The sequence below is a fragment of the Rhinatrema bivittatum genome, chromosome 11 (genome assembly GCF_901001135.1).
Source record: "Rhinatrema bivittatum chromosome 11, aRhiBiv1.1, whole genome shotgun sequence".
Classification (NCBI taxonomy): domain Eukaryota; kingdom Metazoa; phylum Chordata; class Amphibia; order Gymnophiona; family Rhinatrematidae; genus Rhinatrema; species Rhinatrema bivittatum.
The window spans coordinates 35,384,991-35,407,174 of record NC_042625.1 but is presented as its reverse complement, the minus strand read 5'-3'; the positions used below and the strand labels follow the sequence as shown (position 1 = coordinate 35,407,174).

The 22,184-nt window shown below is 45.2% G+C and overlaps 2 protein-coding genes across 4 annotated transcripts in view; one reads left to right on the top strand and one right to left on the bottom strand.

Moving 5' to 3' along the window:
• The window catches only part of EIF2B1 (eukaryotic translation initiation factor 2B subunit alpha), a 44,415-nt gene extending 36,343 nt beyond the window's left edge, over positions 1-8,072 (top strand). The window contains exon 9 of the mRNA XM_029571201.1: positions 7,570-8,072. Within this exon, the coding sequence (XP_029427061.1) occupies positions 7,570-7,725 (156 nt within the window). The 3' untranslated portion in view covers positions 7,726-8,072. The remainder of the gene's footprint in view (positions 1-7,569) is intronic.
• A 1,144-nt stretch (positions 8,073-9,216) lies between these two features.
• DDX55 (DEAD-box helicase 55) overlaps positions 9,217-22,184 on the bottom strand; it is a 46,873-nt gene continuing 33,905 nt past the window's right edge. For all 3 annotated transcript variants that reach the window (XM_029619982.1, XM_029619981.1, XM_029619980.1), the window contains exons 8-14: positions 15,363-15,445; positions 13,593-13,724; positions 13,008-13,100; positions 12,482-12,596; positions 11,907-12,075; positions 10,852-11,144; positions 9,217-9,667 (exon numbers count right to left, since the gene is read on the bottom strand). In XM_029619982.1, the coding sequence (XP_029475842.1) occupies positions 9,515-9,667; positions 10,852-11,144; positions 11,907-12,075; positions 12,482-12,596; positions 13,008-13,100; positions 13,593-13,724; positions 15,363-15,445 (1,038 nt within the window). In that variant the 3' untranslated portion in view covers positions 9,217-9,514. The remainder of the gene's footprint in view (positions 9,668-10,851; positions 11,145-11,906; positions 12,076-12,481; positions 12,597-13,007; positions 13,101-13,592; positions 13,725-15,362; positions 15,446-22,184) is intronic.

Genomic DNA, 22,184 nt, shown 5'->3' with positions numbered 1-22,184 from the left:
AATGCATGCATCCAGTCTAAGAGCCTAACCTCCCCCGTGTGAGGTGTAGAGGAATCCAAATACATAAAAGCTGTAAGCTCCACTATTTAAGATGGAATACCGAGACTATCTCAGACAGAAAAGAAGGCACCATACATAAGAACATAAGAAATTGCCATGCTGGGTCAGATCAAGCCCAGCATCCTGTTTCCAACACAGGCCAAATCAGGCCACAAGAACCCTGCAATTACCCAAACACTAAGAAGATCCCATGCTACTGATGCAATTAATAGCAGTGGCTATTCCCTAAGTAAACTTGATTTATAGCCGTTAATGGACTTCTCCTCCAAGAACTTATCCAAACCTTTTTTGAACGCAGCTACACTAACTGCACTAACCACAACTCTGGCAACAAATTCCAGAGCTTTACTGAGTGAAAAAGAATTTTCTCCGATTAGTCTTAAATGTGGTTCTTGCTAACTTCATGGAATGCCCCCTAGTCCTTCTATTATTCGAAAGTGTAAATAACAGATTCACATCTACTCGTTCAAGACCTCTCATGATCTTAAAGACCTCTATCATATCCCCCCTCAGCTGTCTCTTCTCCAAGCTGAACAGCCCTAACCTCTTCAGCCTTTCCTCATAGGGGAGCTGTTCCATCCCCTTTATCATTTTGGTTGCCCTTCTCTGAATCCGACATCTGTAGGATCTTGACATGACAGCACCTGGAGTGCCAAAATTCTCCTAGCTGCACAAATAGCCACCAAGAAAACCACTTTAAGTCAAATCCTTTACCATAGCTCTCTTTAGTGGTTCAAACTGAGCCTCGTACAATCTTCTAAGAAATAGATTCAGATTCCAAGATGGACACACCTGAAGACACAAGTTCTTAGTTCCCCAAAGGAACAGTATAACATCCGGATATGTGGACAGAGGATACCTTTGCACCTTACTCCAGAGATAACCCAATGTTACTATCTGGACTCTCAGAGAGTTAGGTTTTGGTCAAGGGACTGGCCTTTTTATGTTGAAAAGCCAAAATATGCAACACCATAGCCTGAACAGACTGAGGCTGCACTCCTTCAACAGCAGACCAGGACTCTAAGATCCTCCAATTTGCACATAAGTCAAGGTTGTAGAAGGGCACCGAGCCTGCAATAAGATGGAAATAACCACTTCGGAATATCCCCTCCGTCTCATTAGTCTCCTCTCAGAAGCAAAGCCATGAGATGGAAGTGAGCTGCCTGACCCAAAAATATTGGGCCCTGGTGGAAAACAGTCGACCAACAACCGAACCTTCAGGGCCCATCTGTGGCCATTTTGATCAGATCTGGAAGCATGGTTGATGTGACCACTGCGGAGTTGGGTTTCTCAGATTTTTTTTTTTTTTAAATCGTAATTCTATGTTACGAGACTGAAGAGAGACCCCACGAGGATGCATGATATAGGGCATGCTCAGTGGGCCTAGTCAAAGTTTCCCACATCATGGGGCTATTTGATATCACCCATGTAGGAGGTAAGCAACTCTTTTTAATACCTGTCTTTTGCAGCAGGGTTCATAGCTAGGGCGGAGCAAGTCTGCACTCTTTAAGTAAATCCATCATTGCCATCTTGAAGGCAATTTGGAATCCTTAGTTATGCAGACATATCTATTCACTTAAGTTTACATGGACAGAGTCAGGGAGATTTGTGTTCATGGAGTTGTATGTTAAAAAAAAAATGGGTGCATTATATATAAGGGCATTATATATAGTTCTTGCCTTGAGTGAATATGGTATTTAGAATCAATTGCTGGTTAACAGGATCCATAAGGGCTCCTTTTGCTGATTAATCCAGCATTGTATGAGAAGCAGACCTTCTTCTCCTCTGGAATAAATATGCCATGTCTGTAAGCAACAGTTCAAAATTTGCAGTCCTCAGCATGTGCCTGAATCTCAAATCCCAAGTCTTGAAATCAGTAATCTCACCCAAGGTATTAAAATTGCTGGAGAAATTACGTATCTGAATTTAATTTTCCTTAGTGTAGACAGATGGACTCAGGACCAATGGGTTATGCTCCCCTGCCAGTAGATGGAGACTGAGTCAGATTTCAAAGTTGGCATCACCTCAGCCCTTCAGTATTCTCCTCAAAAAGCACAGTGGACATACTAATGAAAAACCTTGATTAAAAACGGATAACCAATCAAACACTGAACTCCACCAAGAATATAGATGCCCTGATCTAGGGACTGGATGACTGTTTACTCGTAATCTCTATGGCACCATTCTTGGGCAGCTGTGGGCATGATGCTGAGTCCCATCTGTCTACAATAAGGAAAACAAAATTATCAGATAAGTAATTTTTCCATTTCCTAGTGTGTAGCCAGATGGACTCAGGACGAATGGGATGAACAAAAGCTACTCCCAAGGTGGGGTGGGAGGCTGCCTGTGGTCTGGTTAGCACTGCCCTTGAAAAAGCTGTGTCCTCTCGGGCCTGGCTGTCCAGGGGATAGAACCTGGAGGTGTGCAAGGAGGACTAGGTTGCCACTTGGCCGATATCGACAGGAGACAGCAGTCTAGCTTCCACCCATGAGACCGCCTGAGGCTTAGTAGATTGAGCTTTAACCTGAGAAGGTAATGGCTTTCCTGCCTCCATATAGGCTCCCATAACCACCTCCTTAATCCAGCGAGCTATGGTAGCCCATGAAGCTGGTTCGCCCTGCTTCCTTCCACCCTGAAGGGCAAACAGGCGGTCTGTCTTTTGGACCGGTTCTGAATCTTCCAGATACCACACCAAACGTCTATTAACATTCAAATGATGGAGGAGGTGGTATTCTTCTTTGAGCTTATCTAGGGATGGCAACAAAATGGACTGATTCAAATGAAACTCAGCCTACCTTGGGCAAGAAGGATGGAAGGGTATGAAGCTGTAATGTTCCTGGAGTCATCCAGAGGAAAGTTCCCAACACGACAATGCCTGCAGTTCAGAGATACATGCCAACCATTTAGCCACCACGAACACCTTTTTGAAAGTTAATAAACACAAGAAAATACTGCGCAGCAGCCAAAAGGAGGGCCCTGCCAAAAATTCCAATAATAGATTAAGAAATCCGGCCACCATAGGGGCAGCCGGAGGTGCTTCACCCCTTTCAGAAAACGGGCCAAGTCTGGATGAACCGACAGGCAGGTTCCATTCACCTCGCCCCTGAAACAGAAGAGAGCTGCTACTTATACCTTCAATGAGTTAAGGGCCAAACATTTATTCAAGTTATCCTGCAAAAATTCCAGAATTAGTGGGATTTTGACTGCCAGAGGGGGGGGATACTGCGTTCCTCACACCAGGCCTCAAATACTTTCTAGACCCACACATACGCTAGGGACGTAGAGAACTTCTGCGTGCAGAGTAAGGTGGTACTTACTGCTGCAGAATATCCTCGCTTCATCAGGCGAGCCCTCTCAAGGGCCAGATTGTAACACAGAATCAAGTCAGATCCTCGTGAAGGACTGGTCCCTGCTGTAGCAGGTCTATGCGGGGGAAGGCACAGGGGGATCTCCACGTCTACATCCCACAGATGCCTGGGCCAGTCTGGAGCCACTAGTAAGACTAAACCCCTGTGGTGCTCAATTCTGTGAATGACACTGCCCAGCAGGGGCCACACTGAGGGAAGGCGTATAGCAACTCTTCCGGCCTGGTCTGAACGAAGCGTCAACCCCCAGGGACCACTGATCTCTTCTGCAACTGAAGAATCGGGGAACCTTTGCATTGTGGAATGCGGCCAGCCAAGCAATCTACTATCAGCTGAAAGGCTTTGGTCGACAATGCCCACTCTCCTGGATCCACACTCCCCTGCTTAGAAAGTCTGCTGTGATGTTGTCTTTTCCTGCAATGTGGGAGTTTGAGATCATCGATAGATGTATTTCCGCCCATTCCATAAGAAGATCTATCTCCTGTGGCGGTTGATGTAGGATATCGTCGTTGCCTTGTCAGACATTACACAGACTGCTTGACCCTAGAATATGTGGCTGAATTGGAGACATGCCAATCTGACTGCCTGGGCTTCCAGGCGATTGATATTCTAAAGAGCCTCTTCCTCGGTCCAATGACCCTGGCCCATCAGTTCCTGACAGTGAGCTCCCCAGCCCCAGAAGCTCGCCTCTGTTGAGAGGACCAGCCAGTTTGGGGAGGATAGGGGTACACCTCTGCTTAGATGAGCTCCCTGCAGCCACCCTTGGAGCTGAGAGCATGCTCCCATCGGTAGTGGAGGTGAATCGAATAGTCTTGAGACTGCGGGTTCCAACGTGACAGTAGCGAGCGTTGAAGTAGTCGCATGTCTGCCTATGTCCACGGCACTACTTCCAGGGTTGCTACCATCAAACCGAGAACTTGGAGATAGCTCCACATCATTAGGCGCAACATGCTCATCAACTAATGCACTTTGGAACATCAACTTCCTTATCCATGTGGTCTGAAGGAAAACATTGCTGTGCTTGGTGTTGAACCAGACTCCCAGATATTCCAAGGACTGGGAGAGCTTAAAACTGCTTTTGTCCAAGTTTACGACCCAGCCGAGTTCCTGAAGCAAGGAGGTCACCTTGTTAGTCACCCAGGGCCTTGGCCAGGATCAACCAGACTTCCAAGTACAGGTATACCAGCATTCCCTTTTTTTTCCAATGCTGCCGCTATGACCACCATAATCTTGGAAAATGTTGTGGGGGCAATGGCTAAGCCAGACTGCAGTGCCTAAAACTGATTATGGCGACCCAGTATTGCAAAGTGTAGGAAACGTTGGAGTTCGACAGATTGGAATATGTAGGTAGGCCTTGGATAGGCCCAGGGAGGTTAAGAACTCTCCCGATTGTACGGCCATTATCATGAAGCATAGTGTTTCCATGCAGAAATGATTCACTCGTAGATGGCGGTTGACGCTTTTGAGGTCCAGGATGGGGCCGAAAGGAGTCTTTCTTTTGGGTATGATGAAATAGATGGTATAATGTCCCATATTTTCCTGGGGCGCAGGTACTGGAATTATAGCCCTCATCCTGAGGATCCTTAAAAGAGTAGTCTCCACTACCTGCTTCTTGTACTGGGAGTGGCAAGGAGACATCTTGAATATGTCCCGAGGAGTGCTGTGAAATTCCAGCGCATATCCTTCTCGTATGACCTCCAGCACCCATTTGTGTGAAGTGATCTCGACCCACTGCTGGTAGAAGAGGGACCGTCAACCCCTATCTTCTCGTTCCGGGGGTGGATCGGCAAAATTTCTTTTGGGGGGGGGTGTTTCAGGACAAACCTGAACCCAAGCCTGCCCCTCTCTTGGGCTGTCGACTATGAAAGGACTGAGACCTCTGAAATGTTGAGTTTCTGTGGGGCAAAAGCACTAGGAGGCCCTGGATTGACTCCTCATAAGTGAGGGCCACTAACTGCTTTCTCTCATCTTCTGCTAGCCAGGGAACTGGAAATTCACCCCATTTACTGGCCAGCTTTTCCAATTTGCTTCCGAAAAGGAGTGATCCTTTTAAAAGGCATCTTTGTAAGCTTTGCCTTGGAGATTGTATCTGCTGACCAATTCTACAGCCATAGCTGTCTTCTGGCCGCCACCACTGAGGCCACTCTTCTGGCCAAAGTATGGACTAGATTGGAGCCCACGTCAGCCAAAAAGGCGGCAGTAGGTTCCATAACCACTCTGGAATTCACCCCCGAGTCATCCACCTCCTCCAGAGCTACCAAGGCACAACAAGAAGCAATCTGTAAGGTCATTGCTACTACGTCAAAGGCCTGTTTTAAGGATGGACTCCATCCATCGTGCACATCCTTTGAAGCGCTACTCCCTCCACTGGGATAGTTCGCTTAGAGACAGCACAGACCAGCACATCCACTTTAGTGAAACACAGCCAGATCCAGTGGCATAGAGCTAATAATGCTCGTCCCCCTTTTAAAACTTGCTTCTGAGGCATTCTATTCTAGATCAGTCAACTCCTGGATGGCTTCCAGTACTGGCACGTAGCAAGAGGCTTTCTGTAGGGAAATCAGAATGGATTCTTCTTTGGTTCCGTCATAGTCTGCCTCAAATTCCCAGCATCTTCAGGGTCTGGGAAACCAGGGCCAGCAATTCGTCTCTATGGAAAAACCATAACATGGTCCGATACGGATCTAAGCCAAGGGGAATTTCTCCATCTTCCAAGGAATCCGTATCCTCTTCATCAGTGCAGTCCAGGTTCCTGCCAAGGATACCCTTGGTGAGGCGGGGCATGCCTCGAGGTCTAATGATAGGACTGGTTAGAGGGAGGGCTTGCCTGCTGAGGTTCCTTCCAGACAAGGGCAAGAGCGGTAGCAGACTGCACCTGCACGAAGGCTTGAAGACCCTGGAAAAATTCCACCCAAGGCAGCCGGATCCATGCCTAGCCTAGCAGGTACTGGGGTAGGCGCTGCTGAATTTCCCTCTCCCATGGAGGTCTGTCACAGGGGTACTCATCCAGGGTACTTCATTAAGGCTGTGAACAACCCCATCCTCTGAATGGGAGGAGCCACGCTTAGCAAAGTCCGGAAGCCAACTCTCCCTGGGCTTCCTTAGTGCTAACATAAGCCAGAATCCAGGTCAGAGTATGAAGGCCTTAATAAAAATGTTTCAACACAGAGTATGAAGGCCTAATATGACAGGCAGCGCAGAGAGAAAGGCGCTTATGTTTCTTGGTTGCTGGAGCCATTGGCGGTAGTAACTGTGCGTTCTGTCGGCTTACGCTTAATTTTGTGTACAGATTTCGGGCGCCTCGGCGCATGCACAGCATGTGCACAGAGCCAACGCACTGCGCATACCGATGTTCTATGAAGGGTAATACAGCACACTCAAAGGCGCGCGCAAGGTGGAGCCACTGTAGCCTACCACATGTCCTGACCAAGCCTAACCGGGCAGTCACTCAACCGGGCAGTCACTCAACCCACTCGGAAGCCCACTTCCTCTTACTCCAACGGGATCGGGAATGATGTCTGTACGGCGTGCCGAGCAAGAAGACCGGAGGAAGTCTTACTGAAAACCCCTCCAAATGTCTCTGAATCAGGAGGGAAAACCTTTTATCTTACCTGGTCTGAGCGCTTACCGGCTGAGTACAGAGATGGTCTCTGGCTGTGGGGGGAAGAGGGCTTTGGCTGTCACTGCCATGCTCGGCTTCCTGCACCTGCTGCCTTTCAGCTGCTTAAGCAGCAAAGTCCACGCCAAGAACTGGCTACTGGACCAAGGCACACCTCTGAGGGATCTCTGAAATCACCTCAGGAATTCTCAACGGGGGGAGGGACCTTTAGCTATCACCGCAGGAGAGCGGGGCTCAATTTTTTCTCCAATTTAAATGTAGAATTTCTTCTTCCAAAAGTATAGCAATCTCCATAGGGAGAGGTACATCCACCATCTGCTGGAGATGGAGAAATACTGAAGGGCTGAGGTCAGTGCAGGTGTGTATGTAGGGTGACCTCAACTTTGAAGTCTGATGCAGTCTCCATCTGCTGGCAGCGGAGCATAACCCATTGGTCCTGAGTCCATCTCGCTAAAAGCTAGGAAATTCAAGTTCTACCATTTTTGTCTCTTGCTGCCTAACGGCTAAATTTGTTTCCCTCTCCAGTACAAGGCAGACACGCTGAAAACCGTCCAGAACCTACTGGAAGAGCATCCTTGGATTGACTACACTTTCCCTTCACTCATAACATTACTGTTTACAGACCTAGGTGTGTTAACTCCCTCTGCTGTTAGTGATGAACTGATTAAACTCTATCTCTGAGAAGCAAAGTAATGCACAGCTCTGTAATTAACATAGCATCAGCAAACACCAACCTGTGCATGTAACTTGTAGGTCCTTCTAGATCAACTAAGAACTGACAGATGTCTCACTTAAGCAGAAATTAGCTTTTCTAAAGTGATCTGCCAGGCATATTTAAAGTTTGTACATTCTGACAGTTGTTTCATATTCATACTAATACAGGTGGAGATCATTGTTTTAAAATAGGATTGCAGCTTGTTTCTTTGCTTGAAAATCTAGATTACCGTATTTTCGCTCCATAAGACGCACCTGACTATAAGACGCACCTAGGATTCAGAGGGGGAAAATAAAAAAAAAAAAAAAATTTTGTGCTAAACCGGCTCTGCATCTGGGCGTCTTATGGAGCAAATTAGGGGAGTACATAGCTTTTTTTTTCCTCCCCATTTTGTTTTCGGGTCTGGGGAGGGCCATTTCAGTCCACTCCCCAGATCAGAAAACTTTTCTTTCTCTGGGAACCCCTCCCCCCCCAAAAAAAAACCCCATCCCAATCCTTTAAATTAATAACCCCCACCCCCCTACCCCCCCCCCCCCCCAAGACCTGCCGACTTAATTTACTGCAACCCCCCACCCTCCTGACCCCTCCAAGACCTGCCGACTTAATTTACTACAACCCCCCACCCTCCTGACCCCCCCAAGACCTGCCAAACGTCCCTGGTGGTCCAGCTGGGGTCCAGGAGCGGTCCGGGAACGATCTCCTGGGCTTCGGTCGTCGGCTGCCAGTAAACAAAATGGCGCCGACGGCCCTTTGCCCTCACTATGTCACTGAGACCGACCAATAGCAGCGGTCGGTCCCAGTGACATAGTGAGGGCAAAGGGCCGTCGGCGCCATTTTGTTTACTGGCAGCCGACGGCCCACGCCCAGGAGATCGTTCCCGGACCTCCGCTGGACCACCAGGGACGTTTGGCAGGTCTTGGGGGGGGGGTCAGGAGGGTGGGGGGGTTTGTTAGATTTTTATTTTTTTTTTATATATTCGCTCCATAAGACGCACATACATTTTCCCCCCACTTTTGGGGGGAAAAAAGTGCGTCTTATGGAGCGAAAAATACGGTAAGTATTCCTGAATTTACAATTATTTAGAAAGAAGCAGGAACAGTTTGGTTACAACCGGTACATGAATGGGATTTTCAAACATAGAAGCAGTAATTTAAAAGGTCTCGACTGTAGTTGGATATGCTGCTAGCCCCTCATGCTTCATACGGGGCTTACACAAGCCATCACTTTAGCTGGTCCTAAATGGTTCGTTTCCCTACTTATCTGCTTTCTGAGCAGTGCCATAGCTTACCTTCACCTCTCCTTGTTCCTCATGGGCAAAAGCAGAGCTGGACTGAGCTACCAGATCTAATGTAAATAACTGCATTAGCCCCCGTGTAGAGCAGACATTTTCACACAAAGCTTCAAGTGTTGGAAACATCTGTCCAAGTTATGGATTTCACCCATGTTTTCAGAACTGGTTTGTTTAGAACAATGAATTTTATTTTATAAAATTGTAAAATATTCTTTACTGGCAATAAACTTATCTGGAAACAAACAATGATTGAGCTACCTTCTTAAGTCATAGCACTACAGTATCCCATTCTTGATTTTTTAGTGGGTTTTCTTAGATTGCTTATATCCATCCATGCTGTGTTATGATACATAAAGCTAGGCCAAGTGTGATGAAATTTACACTGTACAATAAACTCCCGCAGAGCCCTTCTCTCATTACAAAGTTTCTGCTGAAAGTCTGACGATTCCCATTGATCCAAATCCTCAGTCATCAGCTTCTTCGCTTCCAAATTTCCTTTTATTGCATAAAAGCTGCTTTTCAAACTCTTCCTCACTGATTTTACCTTTCTTTAGTTTTTTCAAAAGTCTGGTGTCATTCAGCAGCTCATCCAGGTCCTCTTCTTCGATATCAGAGCCCTGCAGGCAGATCCAGTAAAAGTGAGAACATGCTCAGGGACACACCTGCCTAGCACACTAAAGCTGAAACTGCATCCATTTTAGTTTATGGAATAGAATAAGAGTTAAATGCAAAACAAAGCTGAAATTATCTGACACTGTAGACTTGATTAAACCCAGTTTCACCATAAACTAGCAATATTTGGTCTCTAAATTGTTACTAGAAGGTGGTAGAATTCTGGTCGGGCGGCTTCTATCTGCTTTTACCACACCACCTACTGCCTCCACCACTGCTCAGATTCTTCCTCTTCATGCACTTGCATTGAGTATTTCCCCCTCCACCCCAGTCCACTCCTGCTATACTTGCCACAGATCATCCTTTCTGATATACCCACCCACCAGTGTGTGTGTGTGTGTGTGTGTGTGGGTCGGGGCAACAGGATTGAGAGGAAATATATTGGGCTTCTCTGCTGCTGCTGCTTTGGAAGTCTGAGCTTCACAGTGCCCATAGTCTCGTGCTCTTCTCTCTCTCTCATGAGAACAGTGCAAGAATATGGGCACCAAGAGGCCGAAACTCACATGAGCTGGAGCAGCAGCTGGTTGGGGCGCCAATGGATGGCGATGCCCTGACTAGGGGAGGTATGGTAACCACATTTGAAAAAATGTGCTAGCGAGTACAAAGATTATCACAAATACTTGGCATCATTTGATCTGGTTAGGCAGTAATGCCCAGAGAGTACAATCTTCCTACCAGCAGATAGCGCTGCAGGAATGAGGCCCGGGTACAATTATTTGTATTTTAAACCTGCAACTTTTTCTTGCTCCTTTGGGCTCCCAGGTCAGTCAGAACTAACCTCTGCTGGGGTGACCAGTGCTAGTATCCTCATTCACAACTCTAAGAATCCCTGCCTGCCTTTATTGATTTTTTTTTTAATTGCCTCCCTCCCCAACAAGCCTAGCCACAGGCCTCAGACTGTGGCTCCTACTACATGTGCACTCGTAGTCTGGCCACTAGCTTTCAGCTCTGCAATGGCAGGGATCATCCAAGTCCTGATCAGCCCACGGAGCAGAAGCCAAGCTGCGGTGCCAAACTTAGATACCTCATCACCACCAAGCCATCGGGCCAACCCACAACATAATGGCTTAAGAGCCAGCCCATACTCTGTGTGGGCAAAGCTCGCACTTCTGTAAACTTAACATTATACCTCCTCTCTCTTCCTCTTCTCAGCGACTTTCTTCTTCTTGTCTTTCTTGGCTTTCTGTTTTGACCAAGCTTTGCTCTTGCAGAATTTCTTTTGCCCTCCACTCTCTTGCTTTTGCTTCCTGTGTTCTTCTAGCACCTTCTGCCTCTGTTTTTCTCGATTTTTATCTTTGTATGCAATGGAGTCCGTGTCGACGGCAGTGGGGATAAAGTCAGAAAACGACTTTCCTCTCAGTTCTGGCATTTTTGGCATCTTCAGCAAAGCAAACCCTCGTGCGAGACTAGCAAAGTCAAGGTCTTCAGATAAGAGTCACAAAATTAACTTGTCTTAAATTTAGACTGGCACAAGTAAAAACATTTACAATGTAGAATACCTAAGAAATTATGTAGTCACAATGGATTTAGGCTTTTATTTTACTTAAGACTTTCTCAACCTCCTCCCGGTAAATCAGGCTCCAAGTAATAAAATCTTCCACTCCAGCATATATTTCTAATCTGATTTTTAGAGTTTTGTTCCCTTTTTTCCCCGGTGGCTGTCACAGGAAACATTAGCTCCCTTGCTGGCTAAGGACTGGAGAGCAAGTCTTGTCAGAGACTGAACCTCCCCAGTGTCACTCTCCTGCCAGCTGCCCTCCCAGAGTGAACCACATCTCATCCAATGTATTTTATGTGCCTGGAAAAGAAAAGGCGTGGGCTTGGGCAGCTCAAGCTCTTCTGGATGTAAAAGACAGACAGTGATAAATGCATTTTAGAAGATCTGTTTCTCTGAGGCTGAATTAAATAACACATTCAGCAAACAAACTGCATCCAGAATACAAGACAAATAACTACATCTGAGACCTTTATATTGCACTAGATTGGTGCTTATTATTTTATTTAATGTATTGGTTTATGATCTGCTCCGAGCAATGATCTTTGGATGGGTGGACTGTAAAATATTCAAATTGCATAAAAATTAAAACTGATGAGAAAAAATATCAAAGTTTTTATTAAGACTGGGTCTCCTAGAGAGGCTACACTTAGGCCTAAGTCCTGGTGCACGTGAGACAGGAATGGTACCTTTGACTCTGAAGATCAGACTGCATTCATGTTTTGCATAGGCCTGGACATAGGACACAAAAGCTTTCATTCCTTTGTCAAACATTGCTCTGTCAGCCAACACCAAAGTCTTCAGCTTGGGCAGAAGATCGACTGAGTTTTTCAGGGGCTTCATTTCCTGCATGGGACACTACAATTAAAAACAAACAACCTATGTTAGAAGGAATATGCAACAACACAGAGATATCGCTGATCATTCTAACTACCATGAAGTACCAAAATCTAAATTCCCTGCGCATGCCCAGATCAGTCCAGACGCTTGAGTTCTGCCTCCCTGCCAGCAGATGGAGACAGAGAAAGTTTCACTGCCAGCTGCAGCCCCTCAGGATTTTTTTTGTCTCCAGCAGATGGTGGTGCAAAACCTGCAGTTTTTTTTTTTTCCCCCCATTTCGTGACTATGGAAGACAGCTTAGTACATTTGGTCCTATATCTTTTTGTTAAAAACTTTCAGGGGTATCTTTGTTCATCGGTGGTGAATATTCTTACTCACTAACGTCGGTAACATACATTTTATTCTGGAAGAACAGCCAACTTACTTTTTGGTTTATGGAGAGGAAATTGACGTAGGATTCTTCCATGGGAAGTAAAAATACGAGTGCACTGCCGTGATGGCCGATTCTGGCAGTCCGACCGCAACGATGAACAAAAGAACTGTGGCAGGAGATTTTATAGTCATGAAAGAGCTATTAACAAAGGAAAATGTCTCAACACAGCCTCTGGTCTTGGCACCAAATAATAAAACCTTAGTTTAGGAGGTAAAATGCCTGTAAAACAGCCAGATTATTTCTCTCTGGTTTATGGCCATATAACTGTCATTTCTACGACTTGAGACCACCAAAAAATAAAAATTCTTTTCAAGGAGAATGTTTTTAAATTTGCTGACCAAGACGACCAGAGTTACAACACAAGCCTCATTTTCCAATGGGTCCTGAAAGGCAGCTGGATAAAAGGAACATATTAAAAGTAGAACCAGAACAATCAGAGAACTAGGCAAAGAATTTTCAAACCTGTTTTGTTACAAGACACAGCTACTACAGATTTAAAGCACAAAAAGGAGCGTACCTGGCACTGCTGGGAGGGTCGTACTGTATGACCCAGTTTACCTCTGGAATGTCTATGCCACGTGCCATCACATCAGTGCACACTAAGATGCCACTAAAATTGAAAAGCAAACTATGTCACAGTGAGGAGTTAGCGAGAATCACACAGAAATAACATGCTAACGAGGGAAACTTTACTCACGATTTAATAAAGGTTTGACACATAGGAGCAAAATGTGCTACAATTAGCACACCTCCATGTAAATCCTTTTTAAATGAAGGAATTAGCTATTATTCAGCAATGCAGAAGTTGTGTTAAAGCCTGAAATGCTTAACACTGGAAATTTAACTACGATGTCTGAGGTTGAATAAAAAAAACAAAACAGCAGAGTGGGAAACTTTAATTAACAGTACAGTGTTTGGCTCAGACCCATACTGCAATGCTTGGGCTACTGCCAAGGTTTGCCAAGTGCACAGAAGCAACTCCTCCTACTGTTTTATTCTCTCTGGTTCACAGGCATTTATTCTAAATGTGATTTTCTGCCTTAACAAAACAAATCACAAATTGATAAAAACCAAATTTTGTCAACGTCCGCAGCATGCCCACCTTGGCAACTTCCGAAATTCTGTGAAAATCTTGTTCCGTTTGTGTTTCATTTTTCCGTGGATGCACAGGATTTTCACATTTTTCACGAGGGTCCCCAAGGCCTTCCCGTAATATTCCACGCAGGCACATGTACTGCAGGAAACACCAAAACAAAGCATATCAAGGGTTGTATGTGAAAATATAAAAGCAGGGATGTATCTGTATAACTTTACCAGGCTTAATTCAGCCCCGAGAGCAGTGATGGGGAACTCCAGTTCTCGAGTACCACAAATAGGCCAGGTTTTCAGGATATCCACAATGAATATGCATGAGAGAGATTTGCATACAATGGAGGCAGTGCATGAAAATCTCTCATGCATATTCATTGTGGATATCCTGAAAACCTGACCTGTTTGTGGTATTCAAGAACTGGAGTTCATTATCACTGCCCTAGAGTGTAAATAAAGGTATTAAGTCTAGCCAAGTTTATCATATTATCCACAGGGAATTTGTTTTTTTTATTGTTGTCTGTGTATAAGTTGTTAAATAATAAGGCTTTAGAAACCATTTTATTTATTTTGCTATTTTATATATCTTTGTTCCACGTGAAGATCACAATGGTGGCCACTTTTGATATTAGATTTTTTTTCTGTATTTTGGCCTTATATGTTTTGCCTTTTATATATTAGCCACATGTACAGGCTTATTTGCGCATAGCAAAGGGTTGATAAACAAGGATGCTATTCTTGGCCTCTCTCTGTGACCAATGTTCCCTGTAAACTGCATTGCACATAAGAGAAAAGGAAAATAGAAGAACACTGCATACAAGTTAAAAACATAAGAATGTGACGGCAGAAAAACAAAACATGGCCTATCATCTACCCATCCAGAAATGCTCAGCACTACAATCCCTACCACTCCTCTCCTCTCTATCTCCACCACCCTCTCTGTAAAGAAAGGTTTCCTTACATTGCTCCTACTCGCTTTCACTCGCATCCTTGACCCCTCAGGCCCACCTTCTGTACATAAATACCTTGGAGGTATTTATCATATCTTCCCTCTCGTGTGTACATGTTTAGCTCTTTAAGTCTGTTCCTATGTGCTTTGCATGAAGACCACTGCCCATTTTAGTAGCCACCCCTCTGGACCGACTCCTTCCAGTTTATATCCTTTTGAAGGTGCAGGCTCCAGAATTATACACGGTGAAGTCTCACCAGGGAGTTATACAGGGGCAATATCACCTCCCTTTTCAGCATTAAATCCTAGCTGCCGGACTCTAGACCATTCAAAGTTTTGCTAGATCCCGCCTCATGTTTTCCACAGCTTCCAGGGTTTCTATACTGTTGCAAATTTTTGTATTATCTGCAAAAAGACAAACCTGTCCCAATAGTCCTTCCGCAATATTGCTTACAAAGATGTTGAAAAGAACAATCCAAGGACTGAAATCTCACTAGTAGCACCCCGTCCTGGGCGTGAACTTAATGTACCACTACCCTCTGTCACCTCCCTTTCAACCAGTCACTTTATTACATCTTTATGTGGAGCCATGTTAGAGGCCTTACTGAAATCCAAGTGCACTACAGCTCGTGCTCTCTGCTGATCCACATGTCCCATCTAATGTGCACCATGCTGCACACAGCCCACAAACATTAAGGGGAACACAGCCCTCACACCGTGTTAAAGGGGCCTTATTCCTCTCTCCTACATCAAAACTCGCCTCCCTTCAATAATGCCCAGTACCCTGGATGCCGAGCACAAGAGATTTCTTCCGGGTTTATCCAAAAGGCCCACCTGAAGAAGACTAGATGTTTTTCTGGCTTACGCCGGCGGAGGAAGGCCACAAGGTGGTTAAATTTTTCATCTGCTTTGCATACCTGTGTAAAGCAAAGAGCAAAACCATTTCTTTATATGTCACATGAGATGGTATTTATTATATTCATTTCTGTTTGTCTACGGTACATTACAACAGTAAAATGAAAAAAATAAGTGAGGGCATTCCAAAGTAAGTGAGGAAGATAACGATTCCAAAGAAGGGGATGGAGAAAAAGAGGCAATCCTAAATGCTGGTCTGAAAAGGGGCTTTTCCCCCCACTCGGAGGCTTCCCTGCTAATCCGCTGAGCTTTCAGCTTAGCTGGAATATGGTGCTTTGAGCCTTCAATTGGAGCTCCCCAGGGATTTCCCCCCTCCCCAACAAACCTAATCTAATCATTGCAGTGACTGTCCTTGGCTGGGGGCCATGCATCAGGGCTCATTCTGCAACTCTGTCATCACGGGTCCTGAATCCAGCCACTGGGTGTCACCCTTGAATGATGGCCATGACCCCAGCCCCACTCCGGGTGCTATTGAGGAAGACTTTGAACCGGGGACCTGAGAAGACACAGTGCTGGCATGTTCTGTAAGTGGAAGGGAGAGGATGTGGCACCATTTCTTAGACAAAAAGAAAATAAATGGCGCAAAGTACCATCTCCGACCTCCCTATCAGCCTACAAACTCACGCTTCATACATACAAGAGCACCACGTTAAAAACAAAAAGGGACTACTATGCTCACAAGATACACCACCTCATCTTCGATTCAAAAGCCCTCTTCACTTACGTCTCGAACTTAACACAAGTCAACTCCTTCGACATTCCTCTCAACCAAGCGCACAAAAAAGCTGAGGAGCTAGCCATCTACTTCAGTAACAAAATCTCCAACCTGCAATCTCTACTAAAACCGAATACCCTAGCTCCATTCAACACATACCACCATCACTGCAAAGACACTGCTATACAAGCCTTCGAACCCATTGCAACATCTGAGACCATGCTAATATTGAAGAAAATGAAACCCTCATCTCACCCATTTGACCATATCCCTTCCAAACTTCTGCTGCTAATACCTGATACCATCGCCAAAACCTTGACTGACATCATCAATTGTTCCTTAGCCCAAGGAGTTTATCCAGATGACCTGAAAATTGCCTCTATCAAACCTTTACTAAAAAAACCTAATCTAAATCCTAAAGAGCCCTCCAACTTCCGCCTAATCTCCAACCTCCCTTTTATAGCTAAGGTTACGGAAAAATTAGTCAACACCAGATTATCTGAATACCTCGATGATCACAAGATTTTATTCCCCACTCAATACGGCTTCCGGAAATCCTTAAGTACAGAATCACATCTCATATCTCTGACAGATTACCTCATCATGGGCCTCGACAAAGGTCACGCCTACCTGCTGATACTCCTTGACCTATCGGCAGCCTTTGATACCGTGAATCACTCCCATCTCATAAATCAACTAGCGAACATCGGAATAACAGGCTCTGCACTAGACTGGTTCAAATCATTCCTGGGAAACAGAGGATATAAAGTCAAAATACATAACAAAGAATCACAGTTCTATCCTTCCACTCTGGGAGTTCCTCAGGGCTCCTCTCTTTCCCCCACGCTCTTCAATATTTACCTCTTACCCCTATGTCAACTATTAACCAATCTGAACCTCAAATACTTTATATACGCAGATGACGTCCAGATTGTCATCCCTATCAAAGAATCCCTTATTAAAACTATTAAAATCTGGGAAAATTGCCTTCAAAATATTGACAACCTCCTCTCCAGTCTAAATCTAATCTTAAATTCTGCAAAAACTGAACTCATCATAATTTCCCCCGAAAACAGTTATCTCACCGCAAATCCTCCATCCGGCTTTCAAACATCACACGTAAGAGACCTAGGAGCCATCATTGATAATCGGCTAAATCTTAAATCTTTCATTAATCAAACCACTAAAGACTGCTTTCATAAACTGCACGTCTTAAAAAGAATTAAACCACTTTTCCATTTCCACGACTACAGAACAGTTCTGCAATCAATAATCTTCTCTAAGTTAGATTATTGTAATTCCATTCTATTAGGTCTCCCATCTTCTCATACTAAACCTCTCCAGATGGTTCAGAACACGGCGGCCAGAATTTTGACAAACACAAGAAGAAGAGAACACATATCTCCGATTCTCAAAGACCTACATTGGCTGCCAGTGCACTATAGAATCTTATACAAGTCCATCACCATCTACAAAGCATTCCATCAACTATCTCCGCTTAACCTCCAAATACCATTTAAAAAACATACCTCTACCAGACCTATCAGAGAGTCATACAGAGATTCACTACAGGTTCCACCTGCCAAAACCTTTCACCATACAACGCTCAGAGACAGGGCTTTCTCTGCAGCAGGACCTACCTTGTGGAACTCCATCCCACCAGAACTGAGACAGGAACCCTGCCTTCCTACATTCAGAAAAAGACTCAAAACCTGGTTATTTATGAAAGCCTTTCCAGACACAAATTGAACTTTCTCTCAACCAAATCAACTAAGACCTCCCCTCAGGGTAAACATAAACTCTAACAACTCCATAATGTTATTTCTCATTAAATGAGCAGGTTTTTTATGTTGCTTTTATTATATACGGTATATTATATACGGTATATTATATATACGGTATGTTATATATTATATATTTTATTATATTATATAAATTTATTATATACGGTATATTACCTTGTTACTCTTTTTATCACATTGTTAATTTTCTATCGCTTTCCTTACTTTCCAAGTTACTTTATGTCCCTGTTTTATTGTAACTGCTATTTCTTCTTATATCACATGTTAATGTTCTAAGTTTTTCTCCTCTTGTCACACCCTGTTAATTGTAAACCGACATGATGCGACTCCCATCGCGAATGCCGGTATATAAAAAATTAAAATAAATAAATAAAATAAAATGAAGCTGTGTCTGCTGCCTGTTATACAGAAGAGAATCAAATATAAAACGGCCAGATAGTAATCAGCACAATGCCTAATCTCATCAAAAGAATAACTTCTAACTACAATGTTCAACGTCGAGGTGGATTTTGCCTTTCAATTCACTAACGTTATCTCCCTCCGAGAAGAAGGGCAGCGGGCTCCGCAAAGTTCTCCTGGGAAAGAGGAAACTGGCTCCAGCAGCTGTCTACCCCCGACAGCGAAAGGACCGAGCTTGTCAACCTCAGTATCAGGAAGGATGGCCCCACTACGACCTGCCAGCCTCCAGCAAGGAAATCTTCCAACAGACTTCTTTAAATCTTTCTATTTATTTATTTTTTAAATTAATTTCCAGACTGCAGGTTTTGCACATTTACCATCTGCTGCAGACAGAGAAATACTGAGGGACTGCAGGTGGCACACCAGGTTATGTGGCAGTGTCAGCAAAACTTTCTCTGTCTCCATCTGCTGGAAGGAAGGCAAAACCCAGGAGTCTGGACTGATCTGGGTACATACAAGGAAAGGAAAATTGGTTCTTAAACCTGCTAATTTTTGTTCCTGGAATACCACAGCTCAGTCCAGACAAGTGGTTTTATGCATCCCTACCAGCAGATGGAGGCAGAGAACAAAACTTTGAGGCAATGCTACATTTCCGAGAGTGCCACCTGCAGGCCCTCAGTATTGGCCTGTATCCAAGCCAAGTTGTCTAATCCCAACCTCCAGGATCTTTTCCTCTAAAAGAGCTGAGGCACAAGTTGAAAACTCCCAACCAAACTGACCACTGCACTAGGGGCAAGAAAAAGAATTTTGAGTCTCAAACAAGTGAGAACTATTTACAATATTATTCTGCAGCACACAACAAAGTCTGCATCAGCAGGAGTATGCAGAATCAGGTCTTTCGAAAAGCATTATAATGGGGTCAGGATTCTGGACTGATCTGTGGTATTCCAGGAATGAAAATCAGCAGGTAAGAACCAAATCTCCTTTCCTGTTCATACCCCAGACCAGTCCAGACAACTGGAATGTACCCAAACCCCTCTAACCTGGGTGGGATCCCGAAAGACCTGCACGCAGTACACGCTCACCAAAGGAGCCCCGACATCCAAATTGTAATGTTTAATAAAAGTGTGCAAAGAGGACCAAGTTGCTGCCCGATAAATCTCCTGCGGTGACACTAACTGACACTCTGCCCAGGAGGCTGCCTATGCCTTAGTGAAATGCGCCCACAATCCCTCAGGGATCGACCGATCTTTACTAATATAGGCCAAAACTATGGCCTCCTTCAACCAACGAGCAATCGTACTCTTAGTCGCTTTGCAACCCTTCTTTGGTCCACTAAACACCACAAAAAGATGGTCCAAGCACCGAAATCCATTGGTCACCTTCAGATATCTGAGGAGAACCCGACGTACATCCAACAGATGAAGCTCCCTGTCATGGGGAGAATCGGGCTTCAGCTGTGAAAACCCTGGCAGCTCCACTGTCTAAGATGAAAAGACGACACTACCTTCGGCAAAAAGGAAGGAACCAGACGCAACAAGACTCCATCATCAGAAATTCGCAATAAGGCTCTCTGCATGATAAGGCTTGGAGCTCAGAAATCAGTCTCACCAAGTAAATCGCCACCAGGAACACCGCCTTCCGGGTAAGATCCTTCAAAGCAGCCCTTTGCAAAGGCTTGAAAAGAGGACCACGCAGTATTCGTAGGACCAAGTTAAGATTCCAGGGCAAAGTCTATGGACTGGAGGATGCAAATGCTTTGCAGCTTTCAGGAAACGCACTATGTCCGAATGAGATGCTAAGGGTCTTCCCTGCAACCTCCCTCTGAAACAACCCAAGGCTGCAACCTGGACTCTGAAAGAATTATAGGCCAAACCATTTGATAAGCCCTCCTGCAAAAAGGCCAAGACCTGGGCAACGTTCACTTGCAAAGGATTAGCGCATTGACCCCACTCCAGGACTGAAACACTCTCCAGACTCTGATATATGCCAAAGGAGTGGAGGATCTTCTAGCTTGAAGAAGAATAGTAATCACCGGCTTGAAATACCCTTTCAAGTGGAAATGTCGCCTCTCAAAAGCCAAGCCACTAGACAGAAGCGATCCGCCTGCTCCGACAAGATGGGTCCCTGAAGTAGCACTCTCCTCAGGTGGTTTAACCGAACGGGTCCGTCTACCGCTAGCTGAATCAGACCTGCAAACCACGGACGGCACGGCCATGCTGGTGCTACCAGGATCAATCATCCCCGATGCTCCTCAATGCAATGCAACACCCGACCTACAGGCAGCCACGGAGGAAAGACATAACAGGAGCCTCACTGGCCACTGCTGAACTAGGGCATTGATCCCAAAAGAGCCAAACCTCCTTCAGTGGCTGTAAAACCTGGTCACTTTGACAGTCTTCCTCATTGCCATGAGATCGAACTGGGGTTTGTCCCACTTGCGTTGAATGAGCACAAAGGCCTCCGCTGACAGCTTCCATTCTTCTGGAGCCAGCTGTTGTCTGCTAAGATAATCCGCCTACACATTGTCCACCCCTGCCATATGAGAGGCTGCAAGTGCTACTAGATGAAGTTCCACCCAGGCAAAGAGTTTGTGATCCTCCTGAGCCATCAAGTGACTCTTCGTATCACCTTGTTGATTGATATAGGCCACCATCACCACATTGTCCGAGAACACATGTACTGCCCATCCCTGAATCCAAGGAAGAAAGAACAGCGCCTTCTGGACCGGCCTTGTTTCCAGACTGTTGATTGACCAGGTCGCTTCCATCGGAGACCATTGTCCTTGGGCTGTAGATCCTTGACATATCCCCAACCGCTAAGCCTGGCGTCCATGGCTACTACCACCCAGTCCGGAACCTCCAGATCCACTCCTTCTCTAAATTGGACTGCGACAGCCATCATGAGAGACTGGACTGGATTCCTCCTGGTGTGGTAACGGCAGCCGAAACTCCTCCAACATCGGATTCCAACGGGACAAGAGTACCTTCTGAAGTGGATGCATGTGCGCAAGTGCCCATGGCACCAAATCCAGCATAGAAGCCATGGACCCTAGCACCTGAAGATAATCCCAGATCTTGGGGACCAATGGGTCCCTCAGTCGAACCATTTGCAACTGCAACTTGAGCGGGATAAGAAACACTTTGCCTAACCAGGTGTCGAATCATGCTCCCAGACAATCCAAGGACTGGGACGGTTCCAGATGGCTCTTCGCCTGGATTATCACCCAGCCCAGCGACTCCAGGTGCCCCATCACTTGCCGAATGGAACAGAGACACTCCACCTCCAACTTCGCCTGAATGAACCAATTGACCAGGTACAGATGCACCGGTATCCCTTCTCTTGTGAGAGCTGCTGCCGCTACCACCATCACCTTAAGAACATAAGAAATTGCCATACTGGTTCAGACCAAGGGTTAATCGAGCCCAGAATCCTGTTTCCAACAGGATAATATAGAATTTCGATTATGTATATACTACTGTAAACCACCTAGATGGATTATTTTAATCTTATTAGCAGTATATAAAAACGTTTAAATAAATAAATAAAACAGTATACAAATACCTGGCAAGTTTGTGAACATTCTCAGAGCAGTATGTAGCACGAAGGGAAGAGCGCAAAACTGAAAATGCTCTTCTAGCACCATGAGGTACAGAAACTTCTGATGGTCTGCTCTGATGGGTATGTGGAGATTATGCCTCCATAAGATGCAAGGAGGCTAGAAACTCCCCATTGCGCACCGCTGCAATCACCATTCGTAACGTTTCCATCCGAAAACATTACACTCGCAGTGGTGCATGGACCCTTTGCAGATCCAGAATGGGT